This window comes from Drosophila sechellia, chromosome 2L (genome assembly GCF_004382195.2).
Source record: "Drosophila sechellia strain sech25 chromosome 2L, ASM438219v1, whole genome shotgun sequence".
Taxonomy (NCBI): Eukaryota; Metazoa; Arthropoda; class Insecta; order Diptera; family Drosophilidae; genus Drosophila; species Drosophila sechellia.
In genome coordinates, this window is record NC_045949.1 from 18,660,276 (window position 1) to 18,678,391 (window position 18,116).

Here is an 18,116-nt window from a genome sequence, read left to right on the forward strand (position 1 = left end):
CGGGGAAAAATTATTTGAAATTTAAATTGGTAATTCTATTGAATCATTTTAGCAATTTTATTAAGGTATGTACTATAAATACGATACAGATCCTTGCGGAGGTCCAATAAATACTTGTATTATATATTAGTTATATAAATTTTCAAACAAGAAATGAGACTTATCCTACTCTTCAGGTGTACTACTTCATGCTTTCTACTTTGATTTCATTGCACTTAGAGATTTGCGCGGCGCGGACTGCCGCTGGCGGGCAAGGAATGTCTGGCCCGAGCCCATCAATATTGCCAGCTTAGAGTCGATTGCATCGCGCTGGGCATTGACACCCAGTCTGTAGAAGGCGGAGGTCATAAGTTGCTCCTCCATCACACTCATCTTGGGCTTGGGCTCCGCCTCGACGAGATCAGCACTCTTTTCCAGTACGCTGGCATCCAGAGCTGAAATTTCAACAATTATTGTAAATCTTTGTTATATTTTTAAGTACTTACCACTGGCAATTCGAGGATCTATGCTTTTGATCACCTCCTTAGCTTTCTCTACGCATTTTCGGTATTTGGCGTCATACACCAGAATTTCCTGCTCACGTGCTGATAAATTGGTTTCCAGCTGAGTCACCTTGCATTGCAGAGACGTGCTTTGGGTAACAGCTTCCTCCAGTTGGAGTGCTGTGTTGATATAAAATATTAGAAGGCGTTTTATCTTGTGGCAGTAATCATGACTCACTCTTTTGTTCATTTAGCTCCATCAACTGTTTGATTTGTTTGCCGAACTCGCTCCTGTGGTAAAAGAAAAGGTTTGAAATTATATATGCAATAGTAAAAAACCTATTATATTTACTCTTTTAAAATGGGATCATCGCTTTGAGAAGCATGCGACAGGGAAAGTATACGTTCATTGGCTGTTTTTAGCTGCTCACGCAAATTCTCGCAGCGTTTATTGGCATCGTCCAGAAGTTGCTGCAAAGAATGTGTATTAATATAAAGTGGCCAAGTTATGCTATCTAATATTACTAACCGCCAAAGCTGTCTGGCCACCCTGTCCCTCGCGCAGAGCCTTGTTCTCCGCCTCCAGGCGCTGTAGTTTTTCCACTGTGGCCGACGGTTGCAGTTCCCTGGAAACCGTGGTTCCTGTCAGCGCTGTGTTCGAGGACAATTGTCCGCATTTCAGCTCGTCGACTGCCTCGCGAAGGTTGTCGCGCTCCTTGAGCAAACTGTCCTTGGCGCGCTGCAGAGCCAGGTTCTTGCCCTCCAAATTCTTGTTATCAAACTCCAACTTTACATTCTTGCTGCTCTCGGCGTCCAGCTTGGCATGAAGGTCTTGAATCTCTTTCTTGAACAGCTCCACTTGGCCTTTGGTGTTGGCATATCGTTTAGCATCTTCCTCAAACTGCGCATTCTGCTGCACATAGTCGGCGCTACGCTCCTCCAGAATTTTTACTTGTTTCTTCAGGTCGTTATAGTCTTCTAGCTTCTTTTTATACGTGTCAAGCTGGGCCTCGCATATCTTAAGCTTGTCGTTGGACTCCCGCAGAACATCCACTTCATCCTTCAGTGTGGTCACTTCAGCGGAACTTTTCTGTAGGTAAGAAAGGTTAATTAACATAAAACATAAATGGATTCGTGGTGACCGTACCATTAGTTCCTCTATTCGCATTTGCATGTGGAGCAGATCGGTATCTTGTTGCTGGGCTTTGATTTTAAGGTCCTCCCGAGCTCCTTCAGACTGCAGAAGTTCCTCTTTTAGTAGGTCCAATTGACGCCGCAGTTCGTTGTAGCGCACAGATCCTGTTTGGACTGGTCCCAAGGAGACTCCATCATCTCCGATTACCGTGGAGTGTTGCTCTAGGCGGGCAAACTCTTGCTGCAGCTTGTGCAACTCCTGTTGCAGATTCGTTTTCTCGTCTATGAGAAGGAGCATTTTCTTTTCCGTCTCAAAGCATTTTTGAGCCAGGGCGTCTCGATCCTCCTGAACTGCCTTGCTGTCCAGGAGTCCTGTGCGAGAGCCACGAGACAAGGAACTGGCTACCCCGCCCTCCGGCGTGGATGCTTGCCTCGTGGCCTCAAGTTCCTGAAGGGCGCGCATTATATTCGCCTGTAGTTCCTCTTCCAGACACATGATCTCCGTGATGTAGGACTGCTTCTCGGCACAGTTCACGGCGCAACCAAGGACCAACTGCAGCAAGCGCTCCAGCTCTCCCAAGTCGCACTTCTCAGCAATCCTCTGCAGATCTGGCTTCGAGAAATCACTCAGCGAGTAGTTGAGTACATCGCTGTAGTAGTCGTACACGGACTGTGTCACTTTTTTCAGATTGCTCATTCGCAGTCGCCAGTTGCTGCCCACGGCGCTGGCTTTGATCTTGGACAGCCAAGCGTCGGTGAAGGATTCGGGTGCGAACTGGTTGAGGGCCTGTGAAGAAACAGCTAATAGATATTGATGAACTATAGATGTATATCTAGTTACCTGAGCCAGTGCCACTCCGTCGGCCAGTGATTCCGCATCCGCATGCGGGGCATTTAGATTGAGGGTCTTGAACCACTCCAGCAGGCTGTAATACATCTCGTTCTTGGGCGCGGACATGTTGCGGTTGTGAACGAAACGCTAAACGAAACAAAACAAACTAAAAATATGCACAATTTCACAAAAAGAGAGCTCTCAGCTGTTGCACTAAAAATAAAAACATAAATCGAACTGCACGGCAGCTATCGAAAGCCATTGAGATGCACTTTCTCTATCGATAGAAAATATCGTTAGCATATATTATTTATCATGTTTACAAAATTAAACAGGAATTAAATATTTATGTTTACAAAAATATAAATGTTAAGGTTTAAACTAAAATTAATACATTTTATGCTAGTGCTTTTTTAATTTTAATAGCAATAACATCGAAGTTTGGGTACAAAAACATCTTAATAAAAATAATTTTTAATATATTCTTTTAATCATTGTTTATATTAAAGTCAATTGCCATGGCCGAACCACGCCCACCATCTAGTGCCTTTTGCATGCACTGCTCCGTCCACTTAAGCTTCTCATCCTGCTCCTTAATCTTATCCAGTGGAGTCCAGCTCAAATCGTATTCCAATCTGTAGCTGCCTTTGAATGTTTGGTCAACGGAAAGATTCCATTCCTGAAAGTGTATAGCAATTAATAATGGGTTTTTTAGAATTATTTTTAAACAAAACGTACTTCCGGCGATAGCATGCTGAAATAGTTTTGACCCGATGGCCTTTGATAAAGATGATAGATTTGTCCAGGTTTTTTGGTGAAATTGCAGGCCGCACTGTGCAGATCTCGGTTGAGAGTGGACTCCTTAAGTATCTCCATGGCTTGGGCCTGAAGCATTTTGATCTATGAAAGATTTATTAGTTTGTATTATAATTGTTAAAGGAGTATGGAGTATGGCTTACCTGCTCCATTATGACCCCCAGCTTGTGGCAAGTTGTGTTTTTCAATTGTTTATCAGCATTCTGGATTTGTTGGGCCAATTCGATGATGTCTTCCTCCTGGTGCATGGATACACGCATGGGGTTGATCTGCAACTGGGGATTCCTCTCAACCAGTTGGGCTGAAAAAAAAAAACAATATTTGTTTGTTTACATCTCAATACTTATATCATAGAGGCGTACCCTTTTTTACAGCTGTCTGATACGTAATGTGGTCCATTTCGGCGGCTCTTTTCATCACACACTACTACCAAACATGAATAAAAATAAGTAATCACTCCGCGATTGACAACTATGTAAATTTATGGACTGCCAAAAATAAAAATAATAACATGTGTTCTGGTATATCTCCACCACTCATCGTTTTCCCTAGGTGTTATCGATCACTATCGAATACATTTGTCATTTTGCACGGTCGTCTCTAGATGGAAAGAAGAAGCACATAAAATTGTAGTTTTATTTGATAGTTCTAGCGAAATAGTGAATTTGGCCGTTTAACTAAAAAATTGTAATGTCCAGGTGAAATTGACCATAAGTGCGGTAGCTGTGTGTTAGAATAGTGCGAAAAACAGATCGCGTGCGAGTGAACTATGCCCTTTTTGGCCACTAGAGCAACGGTGTCACTGCATTTTAGCGAAAGGAAACACTAAATGCCCATTAAAAAGCGCACGCGCGTATAAAATGCACCATTAAAGGCTTGAGAACTTAACGTTTTTCATTGCGAACAGCTGGAGCTAAGCGACAGTATCACAAATTGCATTGGTAAGCCCAAAAAAAAAACCAAACCAAGCCCCCAATAATCGCTTTTCACATACCCATTTTGCATAAGTATATATGTTTGTAAAATATATATACACACATATGTATATATATGTGCGATGGCAAAACGGGCGTGAGTGTGTGTGCTTGTACTTTCGTAAACAACACATACGGGTCGGTTCCTTGAATGACTTCGCTGCTTGACCAAGTAGTCACAGGCACTTGACTTTTGTCAGCGGGACGATGAGGAATCAGTATCGAAATTGGAATCGGAGTTCCAGACGGTGCATATATATGTACATATATCCGTCTTATCGGCATGCGTCATACGAGCTTCTGGGCTGCACCCGCACCACAAAACCTCGGACTGCCAGAAACCGAAGCGCTGGCGATCGGGAAACATATCTGGCATTTGAATGGCATTTCCTCCCCCGACACCCCATAAGTATTGAGGAAGGGTTAATAAAGAAATCTCAAGAGGTTTAATACAGAAATCTCTAGAAAATTTTAATTCTGCTCAAGTATTTTGTGAAGAGTACAATTTCTTGCTTAGGATTAAGCCTTTGCAATGTATTGAAACATGCACTTAGTGACCCTTCCATGCTTGAAGCCTACAAAGACTTCTGAGGTGACCCCGATATGCTCCTCTCCATTTTAGTCATGCGCCGACGGGGCCGCCATTTAGTTGACCCAATTATCAGCCAGGTCCCATCAAACTCCGTGCCCCGAGTATTGTCAAATGTCACATTTATGCTATCCTCCTTGCAGGCTGAATCGGATTACATAAATTGAGCCAACCAAGCGCCATGCGAGCCTCCATTCCGCCCGGCATTCGAGTGGTGCGCGGACCCGACTGGATCTGGTCGAATCAAGGTAAGAACGCATTTAGGCAGCCACGGGCCAGCTTGTTTACTTTACCCCACCAACAAAGAGGCGTATTAACTTGCTATCCGCTCTCTGTTTATAGATACGGGTGTTTTTGTTATATTGTGCAGACCGAAATTGGCGTACGGTGAAGATTAGGCGGTGGGGATGTCGCCTACTTAGGCATTGAATTCGGGGAACACCCATGCTTAGTAATACGTTCTCCGAATAAGAAGGCTTTACAATAGGATTATTATGGTACATCTGAATACTTCATCTAAATTCGATTATTATTTCTTAAGCTGATTTTGTCCCCATATTTGTATTTACAAATGGATTTAATAGCGTAATAATTAATATGGAATATCTTAAAGGAACATTTGTCTACCTCGTACGATCGATGAATATTTGACTATGAGTTGTACGTTTTTGTTTATCTGCTGATACTTTAATTTTGGTTATATTATGTATGTAGAAAAGACATGATAAATGATAAATGGCTTAAAGGGAATCCATTCTTGGCCAATACCTACTGTATACGCAAACGCAACTCACTTGGCATTGGCACCCGTAGAGGGTACGTGGGATGAGAGAGAGTGCGAAGGGGCGTGGGGCAGTGGGACGGGATGAGACGGAGAGGTGTACGTCCGTGTCCGCTGCTGCTGCTCGGGGCGTTGTTGAATGTAAAGAGGACGCGCCACGCTATTTTTAGCAACACTCACTGCGGCAGCAGCGAAATTCTTGCGCTTACCAATTGCTTCTGCTTTCGTCGCTTCGTTTTATGGTTCATATATATACATATGTACTACATATATATGGCGGGGATGTGTGGCTCTCGATAGTACGTACATATATATAGCAAGTAAATACATATGCACATACGTCCGTAGGCAGCTGCCCGCCAAACAATAATATTGCGTAGTTTTTAATTGAATTAATTGTCTTTCGCTGGAACAAATTCGTAACGTATTACAAACAATTAGATGGTGAGGCTTGTATCGTTTCGAAAGTATGATAGCCCGACTGTATTATATGTGCCTTGAAAAGAGATTAGAATTCAAAACCTCAAAAATAAAAGGAATGTTGAACACTATAATTTTCAATTACATTTTAATGGTTTTAAATGAATATTACCAAGAGAGAACATTTCTTCAAATACACTTCAAAAACAATTTGAATCATTATGTGGAAGTTAGACCAATCACTTTAGTACCTTATCACCAAAAGTTAATTTGATATCAAACGCAGTAGAAAAGTGCTGTGATGTTTAAGCCTATTGAAGCAGCTGCACATGTTTAGGATTAGGTCATGGTATGTGTCCCCCCTACCGAAGTCTCCCTATTCCAGTCCCGAAAAGCAGCCTGTGAAGCATATGCATATGCACATGTCAGGCGCAAGGGCGCGTGCCATTTTGTCTCCAACCTTTTTGGAGTGTTTATTTTTAGCTACCGGGTGGGGATCGCGAGCAGTTACATAGCTCCAGCCGGCCTGAGATTTGGGGAGGATGTGGAGTGTTTATTTTTGGACCTTGGTATTCCTCCGACTGGGGTGTGTTGAAAATAGACATAAACAAATTTTCAGATGGGAGCCCAGCCAGCGGTGCTCCCATTCCTCCCTAGGCCAACATCAAATGTCACCCTCTAGAGAACGATTCCACATCCACACCCGTGATACGGGGTAATTATAGAGCAGCTGCACGCCCGAGTCCGAGTGCATAACAAAAATCCGCTTGGAGCCCGAGCCCGAGTCAATGATTATGGGTATTTATAGTCATGGCGCGTTGTTTATGAGGGGGAAGTGTGCGCGCTGCATATGTCTGATATCCACCGGATGTGGATGTGGATGATGATGCCGATGTACACACAATGCAGCCCCAGGAGCATCCTTGTGGCAGCTTTATAGCTCTATAGATTCTCCAACTCACATCACGTCACTCTCGACTTTGTTTCATTGCTTACGCAACAGACGACGGAGAAGGTCACGTTGGAACCGTTTGCGAAATCGGACGTTGCGGATCGACACATTCGCCGGAAAACACTGTCGTGGTCAACTGGGATTCCGGACACCGGACCAATTACCGTGTGGGCTACCAAAACCAGTACGACTTGACAATTGTAGATAATGCTCAAGTTGGTAAGTGACAATATTTAATAAAATCTAATTCAATCTTTCCAAATTACAATTATTTATAGTTCATTGTTTAAAAGGTCTTATATTCGAATTATTTATTCGCAGGAGTTCGGCACTCAAATGTTGTCTGCGATGGCTGCTCAAAGGCGGGTATCGCTGGCATAGTATTCAAGTGCGCCCAGTGTCCCAACTATCACCTGTGTGCCTATTGCTACGCAGAGGATCTGCACGATATTGAGCACCCGTTCATCCGCTACACGACTCCCAACTCGCTGGGCGTGAGATTGCCCATGAGAAAAGGTGCCAAGCGCATCCAGCTACGAGGCATCTTTGTGGGTTCCAAAGTGGTGCGCGGTCCTGACTGGGAGTGGAACGAACAGGACGGCGGAGAGGGCAGGACGGGTCGGGTAATGGAAATCCGAGGCTGGGACAACGAATCGTGTCGCAGCGTGGCCAACGTATCGTGGGTAACCGGATCGACTAACGTCTACCGTCTAGGTCACAAGGGAAACGTTGACCTCAAATACATTACGGCCACGTGCGGCGGTCACTACTACAAGGACCACATGCCTGTTCTGGGTCAGACAGAGGAGTTGCAGCCGGTGGCGCCCATGGTGAAGCCAAGCTTTTCCGTGGGCGACCGCGTCAAGGTTTGCCTAGAGGTTGACGCGCTAATGAAGTTGCAGCAGGGTCATGGCGGATGGAATCCACGCATGGTCGAGCATTTGTCCAAACTGGGCACTGTACACCGCATCACGGACAAGGGGGATATACGGTGAGAATAAATAATTTGATTGATTTTATTTGGATTTCTAACACAATCGAAATCCAAACAGTGTTCAGTATGAAAACTGTCCCAATCGATGGACCTTTCATCCCGCCGCACTCGTTAAGGTTGTCTCTTTTCGTGTAGGTGACCTGGTCACCATCATCAACGATGCCAACAAAGTGCAGCAGCTGCAGAAGGGTCACGGCGAATGGATAGAAATCATGCGACACGTGAGTATTCAGATTATGTCAAAACTTTTTTGAGAGTATTCCTTAAAAAAAATATTTCGTAGGCCCTGGGAAAAATTTGCAAGGTAGTGAAGGTGTACTCGGACGGCGACCTCCGCATCCAGCAGTTGGACGACGGCTTCGAATGGACTCTGAATCCGAAATGTGTCAAACTAGAGCGTTCTCCTTTGGCAACGGCAGCTGAGCGCTCCAACAGTATGATGGACCTGAGCCACCGACGCGCTGACCATGTAATGACACCGCTCTCTGGCCTCTCTGGTAGTTCGGTTGCCGACAAGTTGGTGCGCGAGGCTGCACAGGGTCATTTGGATTTCGTGCGGCAGTACCTGGACGTGAATCCCAGCCAGGTGGATGTGATGAGTGGCGGCAAGGCTTGTATTCAGGTGGCCTCTCATCAGGGCTACGTCGATCTTGTCAGCTACCTCATCTCCAAGGGTGCCAACGTGAATGCAGTCGACAAGGAAGGTGATTCAGCTCTGCACTACGCAGCATTTGGCAACCAGCCGGCCACCATGCGAGTGCTGCTGCAGCACGGTGCTGAGGTGAACTTCCTGAACTCGAGCCACTGCTCTGCACTGCACATCTGCGCGCACAAGAAAACGCCGCACTGTGTCCGTGAGTTGCTGCAGCACAATGCCAACGTAAACATTCAGGATTCGTACGGGGATACGGCTCTTCACGACGCAATCGGCAAGGAGAATACGGAAGTTGTGGAGTTGCTTTGTAATGCTCCGAATCTTGACTTTACGGTTAAGAATAATCGCGGATTTAACGTGCTACACCATGCAGCGCTTAAAGGAAACGTGGTAGCTGCTCGTCGTATCCTGTTACTCTCCCGCCAGCTGGTCAATGTGCGCAAAGACGATGGCTTTGCGGCTCTTCACTTGGCAGCCCTTAACGGTCATGCCCAGGTTGTGGAAACGCTGGTCACTGAGGGCCAAGCGGAGTTAGATATACGCAATAATCGCCAACAGACGCCGTTCCTTCTGGCCGTCTCCCAGGGCCATGCCGGGGTAATCGAGCGACTCGTTCGCCTCTCCTGCGACGTGAATGCCAAGGACGAGGATGGCGACAATGCGATGCACTTGTGCGTCATTAAGAAGTCCAATCTGCAGTCGGCCGCGGAGCCTCAGCCAGAAGAGGCTCCTGAGATTCACAAGTTTTACCTGAGTCTAGTGCACTCGAGCATTCGTCCCGAGGATCGTTTGATGTACAGTATATTAATCTATCTTTCGAGGGCCGGCTGCCGAGTGGAGCTGAACAACGCCAATGCAAGCATTTTTGAGTGGATAACGGACCGCCACATCAGGCAACTGATTTTTGGGCAGCAGGGCGAAGCTGAATCGCTGCCTAGGAATCTTCAAGCTTTGGAAGTGTCCGCAGTATCAGCCGACGGTGAGGAGAGCGCTGCGTCTGCTGGAGCTGAATCCAATGGAGCCGGGCCTGGAAGCGTTGCAGCACCCCCACCACCGCAGCGCCAGACATTTGAACTAATGCCAAAGCCAAACGATATCCCAGCCATTGGAGTAGGAGCATCTCCATCCACGCCCTCCGCCTCGCCGGGCGTTAAGAAACTGAACTCCGATGCAACACAGCAAAACGTCTCTCCACAGGTGGCACCGCGCAAGAAGGCGCCCAAGCCTCCGGTTACCACTAGCTCGACCAGCACCGCGTTGGAGGACGGAGCGGCTGGGCCCAGTACAAGTCCGGTGATCGTGCCCGGTCCCCAGGAGTGCATTGTGTGCAATGAGATCCTGCCGATGGTGCGCTTTGAGCCGTGTCAGCATCAGATCGCCTGCGAGGAGTGCGGCATCCGAATGAAAAAGTGTCTCCGCTGTGCCGTGGCAATCGAGCGGCGATTGACGGTCAGCGGCCGAGTGGTGGCCCTGCCCACGTCCACGTCACCTAGTGACCCCACTCGCCTACCGTCCGGGGATCTACTTCGCTATCTGGAGAACAAAGTGCTGGAGTTTGAGGAGTCGCACTTCTGCGGTATTTGCATGGAGCGAAAGAGGGATGTGGCCTTCCTGTGCGGGCACGGCGCGTGCTCCCATTGTGCCGAAACGCTCCGCACATGCCACATGTGTCGCAAGACAATACTCAAGAAGATCAATCTGTACTGAACGGCGGACACGGAAACGAAAGAAAGGCAAAGGCGGCAAAATCAGCAGCAATTCAACCAGCAACCAAAGTGGCTTGTATATATACATACACTAAACAAACACACACCCACATTGCCGTGTCATGTGCAAATCGAAATTATTATTTATTGATCACCAACGAAATTTACGAGTGCTTTTTAAATCGGTTCATCATCGGCCTCGTCGCAACACGCAACAAATTATTGTGCACCTTCTCGTGTCTAGTTATTAGCCCCGTTTAACCATGTCTGGTAACGATAAATACATAGGAAACTAACTAAAGCATACAAATATTTAATAGTCATTTAAATGCAAATATACAAATATAAAATTATTCAATTGAGTGAATTTCAATCAATGTCGGTGGTTAGGCTACAGAAAATAAAGATACTTTATTTCTGAATATGCTGGGGTGGATTTTACTTGTATTTGGTTTATTTAAAAGGTTAATTTAAAAATGAATATATTATAAATGTGGAAGATTTTAAAACTGAAATGTAACGGCAAAGTGTGAACAAGTTATTTTCCTTGAGTACCCTGCATAAATATCAAATGTTTCGCATTTTTGTAAGCATTCCCTTAGAAAACTGTCGAATCTTGAGCTCCGTTTAAAAGTTAATGTAAGCAAAAGCGGCAAAGTGAAACTTATAATTAAAAATATACACAAGTTCCTTGTTTATTTTTTGCCAAATAATCGATATCTCCAGATTTACACTCTTATCGATAACAACTCAGCCAGAAAAAAAGCAAACACGTCACAACACTTTGGCCGCAGTCCGACGCGAAACTAAAGTAAAGGACAAAATGGCCAAACAAGTGGCTGATTTCCAGTGCAGTAAGCTCCAGTTGTACCAGAAGCTGGCACTGGTCGTAATCCTAGGAGCAGTGCTTTTCTCGCTCCCGGCATTGTGCGCCGGCCAGGGCAATCCCAGTTTCAAATACTCGCGGGAAGCCAACGAAAATTTCGATCCGCAGAAGGCTCCACGGGCGGAGCACCATCATCATCATGATCATGACCACGATCATGGACACCACCACCACGGGCACGATCATGATCATGACCACGACCACGAACATGACCACGGACACCATCATCACGGGCACGATGAAAGGCACACCAAGACAAAGCCGGATTTGGGTAATCCACAAACTACCACGCTTAAAATGCCCGAGTTGACCCAAATTTCTTATAGATATGAGCACCATTTGGCTGCACTCGATCGGCTCAACTCTTCTTATCAGTGCCGCTCCCTTCGTGCTGCTATATATCATTCCCTTAGACAACAGTGAGGCGATGAAGCCGCGTCTTAAAGTGCTTCTGGCCTTTGCTTCTGGCGGTTTGTTGGGCGATGCCTTTCTGCACTTGATTCCGCATGCCACGCATCCACACAGTCATGGAGAACACGGCCACGATCACGGTCATGATCACCATCATCATCATGATGGCGAGGAGCATGAACATGCTCATAGCCACGATATGAGCATTGGTCTGTGGGTCCTTGGAGGAATCATTGCCTTCCTTTCGGTGGAGAAACTGGTACGCATTCTAAAGGGCGGTCAGGGAGGACACGGCCACAGCCATGGAGCACCAAAGCCAAAACCAGTGCCTGCTAAGAAAAAGTCTTCTGACAAAGAAGACAACGGAGATGGAGACAAACCGGCAAAGCCAGCCAAGACCAAGTCCAAGAAACCAGAAGCGGAGCCAGAAGGTGAAGTGGAGATTTCCGGCTACTTGAATTTGGCGGCGGACTTTGCTCACAACTTCACCGATGGCCTGGCCATCGGTGCCTCCTATTTGGCGGGCAACAGCATTGGCATCGTGACCACTATCACCATTCTGCTGCACGAAGTGCCCCATGAGATTGGCGACTTTGCCATTCTTATAAAGTCTGGCTGTTCCAGGCGAAAGGCAATGCTTCTGCAGCTCGTCACAGCGCTCGGAGCTTTGGCGGGCACAGCGTTAGCTCTTCTGGGAGCTGGAGGCGGGGACGGATCGGCCCCATGGGTCTTGCCCTTCACCGCCGGCGGCTTTATTTACATCGCAACAGTGAGTGTCCTGCCGGAGCTGCTGGAGGAGTCCACTAAACTGAAACAGTCGCTGAAGGAAATCTTTGCGCTGCTCACCGGCGTAGCCCTAATGATCGTTATCGCCAAGTTCGAGTAACATTAAATTGTGGGGAGAAGTAATACAAAAAAGATCTAATTGCGTGAACTGAAAGTATACCGCAAACAATTTGAAAGATGGCTTTTCATTTCCTACTCAAAACGATGAGCAACTACTTAAATTTCTTATATTCCAACATTCAGTAACCGCAATTAGTTCCCAATATAAAGAATGCGGAGTTATTTAAGATTTTTTAAGCCTTCCAAATTTGTGCTTCATGAAATTTTTATAAATAGTCAAAAATACACTGTAAAAAGAATCCTCACTGGCGCTTCTCTCCATTCAGGGTGGCTTTTATCTCGTTGAGACAATACTCGGCCTGCTCTACGGCATCGGAATTATGGTGTTGCTTGCCCAGTTTCCACGCCAGTCGGCAAGCGTTCTCCGCCTGCGACATAAGGCCCTCGCGAAGATACACCAAACCCAGATTTGCCTGCAGAATGCCTTCCTGGGTGGCATCCTTTAGCTCCTTAGTCAGTTCCATGGCCTCCAAAAGCGTCTCCCTTGCCTCGGTGTACTTTTCCAGCTGTAATTAGTCTAATGTATTTCAAGTACTTTGGATGAATAGACGAACCTACGTTTACGTACGCCACACTGATGTTATTTAGGATGGTTACAGAGGCGTCGTTGACGGCACCATAAACATTTATGAGCGTGTCGAAGGCCTCCTTAAAGAGGTTTTTAGCCTCCAGGTACTTGCCCTGCTTCATAAGCAGCTGGCCAAACCTGGAAAATAATCACAAGGAAAAGCATTGACTGGAACTGCAAGTGTAAGTTTGGTAAGCGGCAATGGAAACACCTTCAATACCAATTCTTTGTCAAGCCATACAGCTCCAGTATGTCCTTGTCGTCGGGCATTTTCTCCAGTAGCTTAGCCAACTGCTGCAAGGTCCAAGTAAACCCTTGAAAGCTCTTTTCCAGATCCCCTTGCAGCTGAGACATGTGTGCTATCTTGGAGCTGATGTGAAGTATCTAAAGATGAAAGAGATCTTAACTGGTTATGGTGTCTAAGTGGGTCACCCACCTTGGGGCTCTCTTCGGTGTGTCCCTCGGCAAAGAGGCGTTTCATCACGTCCGTGAATATCTTCTCCGCCTTCTTAAACTGCTCGCGTTCCATGGCCAAATTAGCCATCAGATCAAACACATATGTGATGCCGTCCTTGCTCTGAATATCCTGCGCCATTCGCAGAGCCAGGTGGAGCATTTGCTCGGCCTTGTCGTACTGTTCCCTCTGAATGCACAGGATTGATCGTTTGATGGTCTTGATCAGCTTTTCCTCCGGAGTTTCCTCCTTTTCGTCGGCGGCACCAAACAGATTCAAAGTGAAAGCAGCGGAAAATGCCCAAAACACTCCACTGGAAGAGCCAGAAGCGGGTGCAGCTGCCCAGGACACCTGGTAGCCCGCTCTATTGGAGCACAGCGGTCGACATACGAATTCTGACCGTTGGTGATAACGGCTTCTCTTCAGCGGCGCAAGATGACAGTAATCTCTGGGATTCGCGACAACGCGAAACCTGACCATAGCTTGCGTAAACTTGTAAATATTTCTGACTAACATGTTTGGCATTTATTAATTTTTTAACTAAAACCTATAATTGTTGCAGGTATGGTATTAAAAATTATGAAATAGCACGTATGTAGTGTTGCAAAGCGCGGTAAATACGTTTTAAAAGTACATTTTGTACCGCCCGATTAAGAACATAGAATACTTTTAAATAATTTCTATTCTATCATACATTCGCAAATATATTTATGTTTCGTTAAGATTTCGTAAACAAAGGTTTTTAAAATTTTCTAGAGATGACACTGTCAAACAAAACCTTATCGGCAACTTTTCATTTCGTTCTTAAGTTAAATCTGAGAACAAAATTAAATTGATGAATAAAGTAATTAACAATCAAATAAAAAACGTTAAAGTACATTTGATGAAGTTTAATGTAATTAGTAACTTCTTTCCCCCACCGCATGCGATACTATCGATAGCCGTCAGCGGGGCGATAGACCGAGAGAAAGCATCCCTGTATATTGATGGCGGATTGACGCTCTTTCGCCTAGTAAAATTTTTTTTCTTATCAAGAAAAGGTGCAGAATATAAAGAGTAGTGAACTTGCAAAGCAGTGCATGAAATAGCTGTGGGTCCGCCGGCTGTACCTACGTTTTATTTCAGATCTTTCCAGTGTCTCAGCGAGTCTCCAGCGATTCGCGATTTCGGCCAGCCATGAGACGTCGCAGCGAGCGAAAAAAGTCGTCGTCGCCCGCTCCGGTGCCGGTGGCAGTGGCACGGCGAAGTCGCCGCTCCCGCAAGGTGTCGGAGAACGAGAAGACCGAGGTCGAGACTCCGGTCGCGGTTCAAAATAATAAAGAAGTGCCGCCCGCCTCTCAAGAAGTCAATGAGGCGCGTGCCTCCAGTGAAGAACGTGCCGGAGCTGGAGCATCGCCAGTGCGCAGGAGTCGGGGCAGCCGGACGACGCCTAAAAAGCGCACGGAGTCCAAGGGCGGCGACAAGAAGGTGGACACCATACCCGAGGAGGAGCCGGAGAATGGAAAGGATGTTGAAAAGGACGCTGTCGAGGAGAAAAAGACTGTAGCGCCACCCGCGGCTAATGAGAGCGAGTCCGAAGACCTTGCCAAGACGAAGGATAAGCAGGCTAAAAACGATGAATCCTGTTCTGATCCCGCTGTAGTCAAGGATGATGATGTTGAGAAAGAGGACTTAAAACCGCAGCAGGAGGTCCCCACCTCCACTGATGACGACACCAAGCAGAGCGAGCAAGAACAAGAGGTAAAGGTTCCTTCTCCTTCCAGCAAGGATGAGGAACATCTAAAAACGACTAGTGATGTATTAGACATTCAGACAGAAGAGGTCGATGAAAGGGACGAAGAAGCCGCCCCTCCTGCGGAGCGCAGAGAAACCAAGAAGAGGCACAAGGAGCAGATACAGGAAGAGCAACCCGCAGAGGAGGAGCAGAAGGAAAACCACATGCAGATAGAGGAAAACCCAAAACTAATTCAGGATGAACCAGCCGATCTTTCGAACGACAAGCATGATCCATGTCTAAACAGCAGCGCAACCAACACAACCGGTGCTCCAGTACTGCAGCAACAACGGTCGGTGCGGAAGCGAAAGTGGCTGACGAACAAAAAGAACTCGGATCGTACCCCGCCCGTGCTTGCCATTTCGACGGATTCCCTGAAGAACATTATAGCCGATGTGGTGCAGCCAGTGCCCCTGAGCGATGTGCAACTAGAATCCTCCTCAGAGGAGGAAGGCCTGGTTACCAGCGATCGCGATTCAGAGCGATCTGCTTCGCCGGCGCCCGCATCCGAAGCAAGCAAAGAACGCGATAACAAGGGCAATACCGTCAACACCGACACCACCGCAGAGGCGTCGGCAGATAATGAAGAAGCAGGACCCGCTCCTCCAGCAGCAGCAGACACGGTTCCAGCCCAGGTCAGCCTGAGCAAAGCCACAGTTTCCACGGCAGCACCACACATAGTCCGTGATCCTAGTCCTGCTCGAAACCGCGCCAGCCATGTGCTCTATATCACCAATTTGGTGCGCCCCTTTACAGTGCTGCAGCTGAAAGGCCTGTTGGCGCGGACGGGAAAGATCGTCGAGGAAGATGGTTTCTGGATAGATCGGATCAAGTCTAAGTGCTATGTTGCCTACTCCACTGAAGAGTAAGTATTGTAGTTGCGCAAGTAGAACCTAATCTCCAGGAAGTCATTGAAATATGTTTATAAAAAACTTACACTTTCAATTATTTTGCTTTCCAACCCTTAAGCGAGGCCATCGAAACCCGACATGCCCTGCACGGAGTTCGCTGGCCAGTCTCAAATCCCAAATGTTTGAATGTAGATTTTGGGAGTCGCACTGATATGGATCGGGCAATACTTTCAACGAAGGACGAGGCTCCGAGGTACGGGCAGGAAAACACCAGAGATAACCAGCAGTCGGGCAACGCTTGGTCTCGGTTGGAACCGTCTGACAAAAAAGTAATGGATTATTATCATAGCATAGAAATGCAAAGAGCTAACATGTCTTTTCCCTTCAGCCTGCGCGACCTGTACGCGAATGGGATGTTGGCAAAAAGGAACCAAGCGACCTCGACAAACACAGCAACGACAGGCGTCGGGAGAGCAAGGATCGACTGGACTCGAGGTCTCGGGATGCGGAACGAGCCGGACAGGAGCGAAAGCGTTCCAGGGACAGAGAGGGACGAGGACGCGATCGGGAGCGACCTGATCGCAATGCACATGCAAGAAGCCGCAGTGGATCGCCAGGTAAAACCCGTGGGATACATTTTCCTGTCATGAAAAAATTCAAAAACACCCCGTTTAAATAGCGTCCAAAACTAAGAAGAAGGAGAATGAACCGCCTATCAGACTACTAGATGATCTATTTCGAAAAACAAAGGGAACACCATGCATATACTGGCTGCCACTTACGCCGGAAGCTGTAAGTTGCTGAGAGAAACAGTTCCAATCAACGAGAATCACTTCTAGACCAAGCCCGTCTGAACAATGAAATTTCTTCGGCTTTTAGATCGCAGAAAAGGAGGCATTCCGTCAGAAACGCATTGAGGAGCACAAGCTGCGTATTAAGGAGCGGGAGGAGCGCCAGAAGGAGCGGGAGAAGGATCGTGACCGCCAGCGCGAGACGCGTCGCAATCGTTCTAACGAACGGCGACGATCTCGCAGTCGCGAGCGGGAGCGAAGACGTTACTAGGCGGAGGCTTGAGATTGAGCAAATAAATGTTGATAATATCTCAAAAACTGAATCAACATATAAAAAAAACTTCAAGAAACAGCAACTAAAACTTCAGCATGGGTGTCATCACCACCCGAATAATTTCTATTCTTTCCTTTCGAGCGTTTTGCGTTCCCAAATAGGCGTTTGTAATATTCAACTTGAAGTGAACCGACTTCAAATTGAATATTTTGGCCAACGTCTCACCCACATTCTGATTTTGAGATTTCAAACTCTCTTTTCTTCGTTATTTTTCTCATTGTTGTTTCATATATATATAGCATATATATTTCCATATATATATATATAACCTGATTTGATTTCTTTCCTCAAATGTAGCATATTACAGCGCCTAACGTCACCTCACCCCAAATCGAAACCACAGCAACCAGAAATGCGCCGGCATCAGATCAGCATCAACGCCATGGAAACTTACCATCGGACTCTAGAAACTATTGCAGCAAGTTACCATGCTTATATCTATTCAATAAACAAACATAAAATAATTGATTAATATATTGTAAAATCAAATATTTCTTAAAATTTTAATGAACTTAGAAATACAATTTAACATCAGTCGGCAAGCTTGTGACAATGCCAAAACCCACAAATGTGTTTTAAATGTCTGAGAAATAAGCTTATCGCTCGACTCATATGGACTCGAAAAGAATGGAATTAACTCAAAATTATAGAAAAATCAAAATCTATATTATTATATGTAGTGGTCAGATTTATATAGTATGAATTTTTTGGCATTTATTTACTTTTCCTTATCAATTTTTAGTAAAAACACGGCTTTTATTAATTATCACGTGTCTAATTTATTGGCTAAACTTAAAAAAGGGAAA

At 46.1% G+C, this 18,116-nt stretch overlaps 6 protein-coding genes across 10 annotated transcripts; 3 read left to right on the forward strand and 3 right to left on the reverse strand.

The window, feature by feature from the left end:
• Positions 1–33: 33 nt before the first annotated feature.
• On the reverse strand, positions 34–2,574 carry LOC6614630 (protein hook). Its single transcript, XM_002039021.2, has 7 exons — positions 2,458–2,574; positions 1,630–2,403; positions 1,012–1,572; positions 835–953; positions 721–773; positions 486–662; positions 34–434 (listed from the first exon to the last, which is right to left on the reverse strand). Exons 1-7 carry the CDS (start codon positions 2,572–2,574, stop codon positions 196–198), a joined length of 2,040 nt encoding a protein of 679 aa, XP_002039057.1. The 3' UTR covers positions 34–195.
• A 277-nt stretch (positions 2,575–2,851) lies between these two features.
• LOC6614631 (uncharacterized protein C1orf50 homolog) lies at positions 2,852–3,832 on the reverse strand. Its single transcript, XM_002039022.2, has 4 exons — positions 3,627–3,832; positions 3,408–3,565; positions 3,187–3,348; positions 2,852–3,127 (listed from the first exon to the last, which is right to left on the reverse strand). The coding sequence occupies exons 1-4, from the start codon at positions 3,679–3,681 to the stop codon at positions 2,936–2,938; spliced, it is 567 nt and encodes a 188-aa protein (XP_002039058.2). The 5' UTR covers positions 3,682–3,832; the 3' UTR covers positions 2,852–2,935.
• A 39-nt stretch (positions 3,833–3,871) lies between these two features.
• On the forward strand, positions 3,872–10,693 carry LOC6614632 (E3 ubiquitin-protein ligase MIB2). Of its 2 annotated transcripts, XM_002039023.2 has the most exons (6): positions 3,872–4,205; positions 4,971–5,075; positions 7,032–7,199; positions 7,302–7,971; positions 8,033–8,195; positions 8,258–10,693. In XM_002039023.2, the coding sequence occupies exons 2-6, from the start codon at positions 5,009–5,011 to the stop codon at positions 10,334–10,336; spliced, it is 3,147 nt and encodes a 1,048-aa protein (XP_002039059.1). In that variant the 5' UTR covers positions 3,872–4,205; positions 4,971–5,008; the 3' UTR covers positions 10,337–10,693. The 2 variants fall into 2 exon arrangements, with proteins under 2 accessions (XP_002039059.1, XP_032569728.1); XM_032713837.1 differs by lacking the exons at positions 3,872–4,205; positions 4,971–5,075; positions 7,032–7,199 and having other exon boundaries at positions 7,791–7,971; positions 8,110–8,195.
• A 382-nt stretch (positions 10,694–11,075) lies between these two features.
• LOC6614633 (protein catecholamines up) lies at positions 11,076–12,779 on the forward strand. Its single transcript, XM_002039024.2, has 2 exons — positions 11,076–11,492; positions 11,548–12,779. Exons 1-2 carry the CDS (start codon positions 11,159–11,161, stop codon positions 12,516–12,518), a joined length of 1,305 nt encoding a protein of 434 aa, XP_002039060.1. The 5' UTR covers positions 11,076–11,158; the 3' UTR covers positions 12,519–12,779.
• On the reverse strand, positions 12,691–14,269 carry LOC6614634 (tetratricopeptide repeat protein 19 homolog, mitochondrial). 4 transcript variants are annotated; one of them, XM_002039025.2, is made up of 4 exons: positions 13,543–14,248; positions 13,327–13,490; positions 13,097–13,244; positions 12,691–13,044 (listed from the first exon to the last, which is right to left on the reverse strand). In XM_002039025.2, exons 1-4 carry the CDS (start codon positions 14,083–14,085, stop codon positions 12,781–12,783), a joined length of 1,119 nt encoding a protein of 372 aa, XP_002039061.2. In that variant the 5' UTR covers positions 14,086–14,248; the 3' UTR covers positions 12,691–12,780. The 4 variants fall into 4 exon arrangements, 2 of the variants coding, with proteins under 2 accessions (XP_002039061.2, XP_032569729.1); XR_004361188.1 differs by lacking the exon at positions 12,691–13,044 and having other exon boundaries at positions 13,152–13,244; positions 13,327–13,476; positions 13,543–14,266; XR_004361189.1 differs by lacking the exon at positions 12,691–13,044 and having other exon boundaries at positions 13,168–13,244; positions 13,318–13,476; positions 13,543–14,269.
• A 270-nt stretch (positions 14,270–14,539) lies between these two features.
• Positions 14,540–17,875, forward strand: LOC6614635 (apoptotic chromatin condensation inducer in the nucleus). Its single transcript, XM_002039026.2, has 5 exons — positions 14,540–16,199; positions 16,304–16,514; positions 16,574–16,802; positions 16,865–16,977; positions 17,065–17,875. Exons 1-5 carry the CDS (start codon positions 14,737–14,739, stop codon positions 17,245–17,247), a joined length of 2,199 nt encoding a protein of 732 aa, XP_002039062.1. The 5' UTR covers positions 14,540–14,736; the 3' UTR covers positions 17,248–17,875.
• The last annotated feature ends 241 nt before the right edge of the window (positions 17,876–18,116 follow it).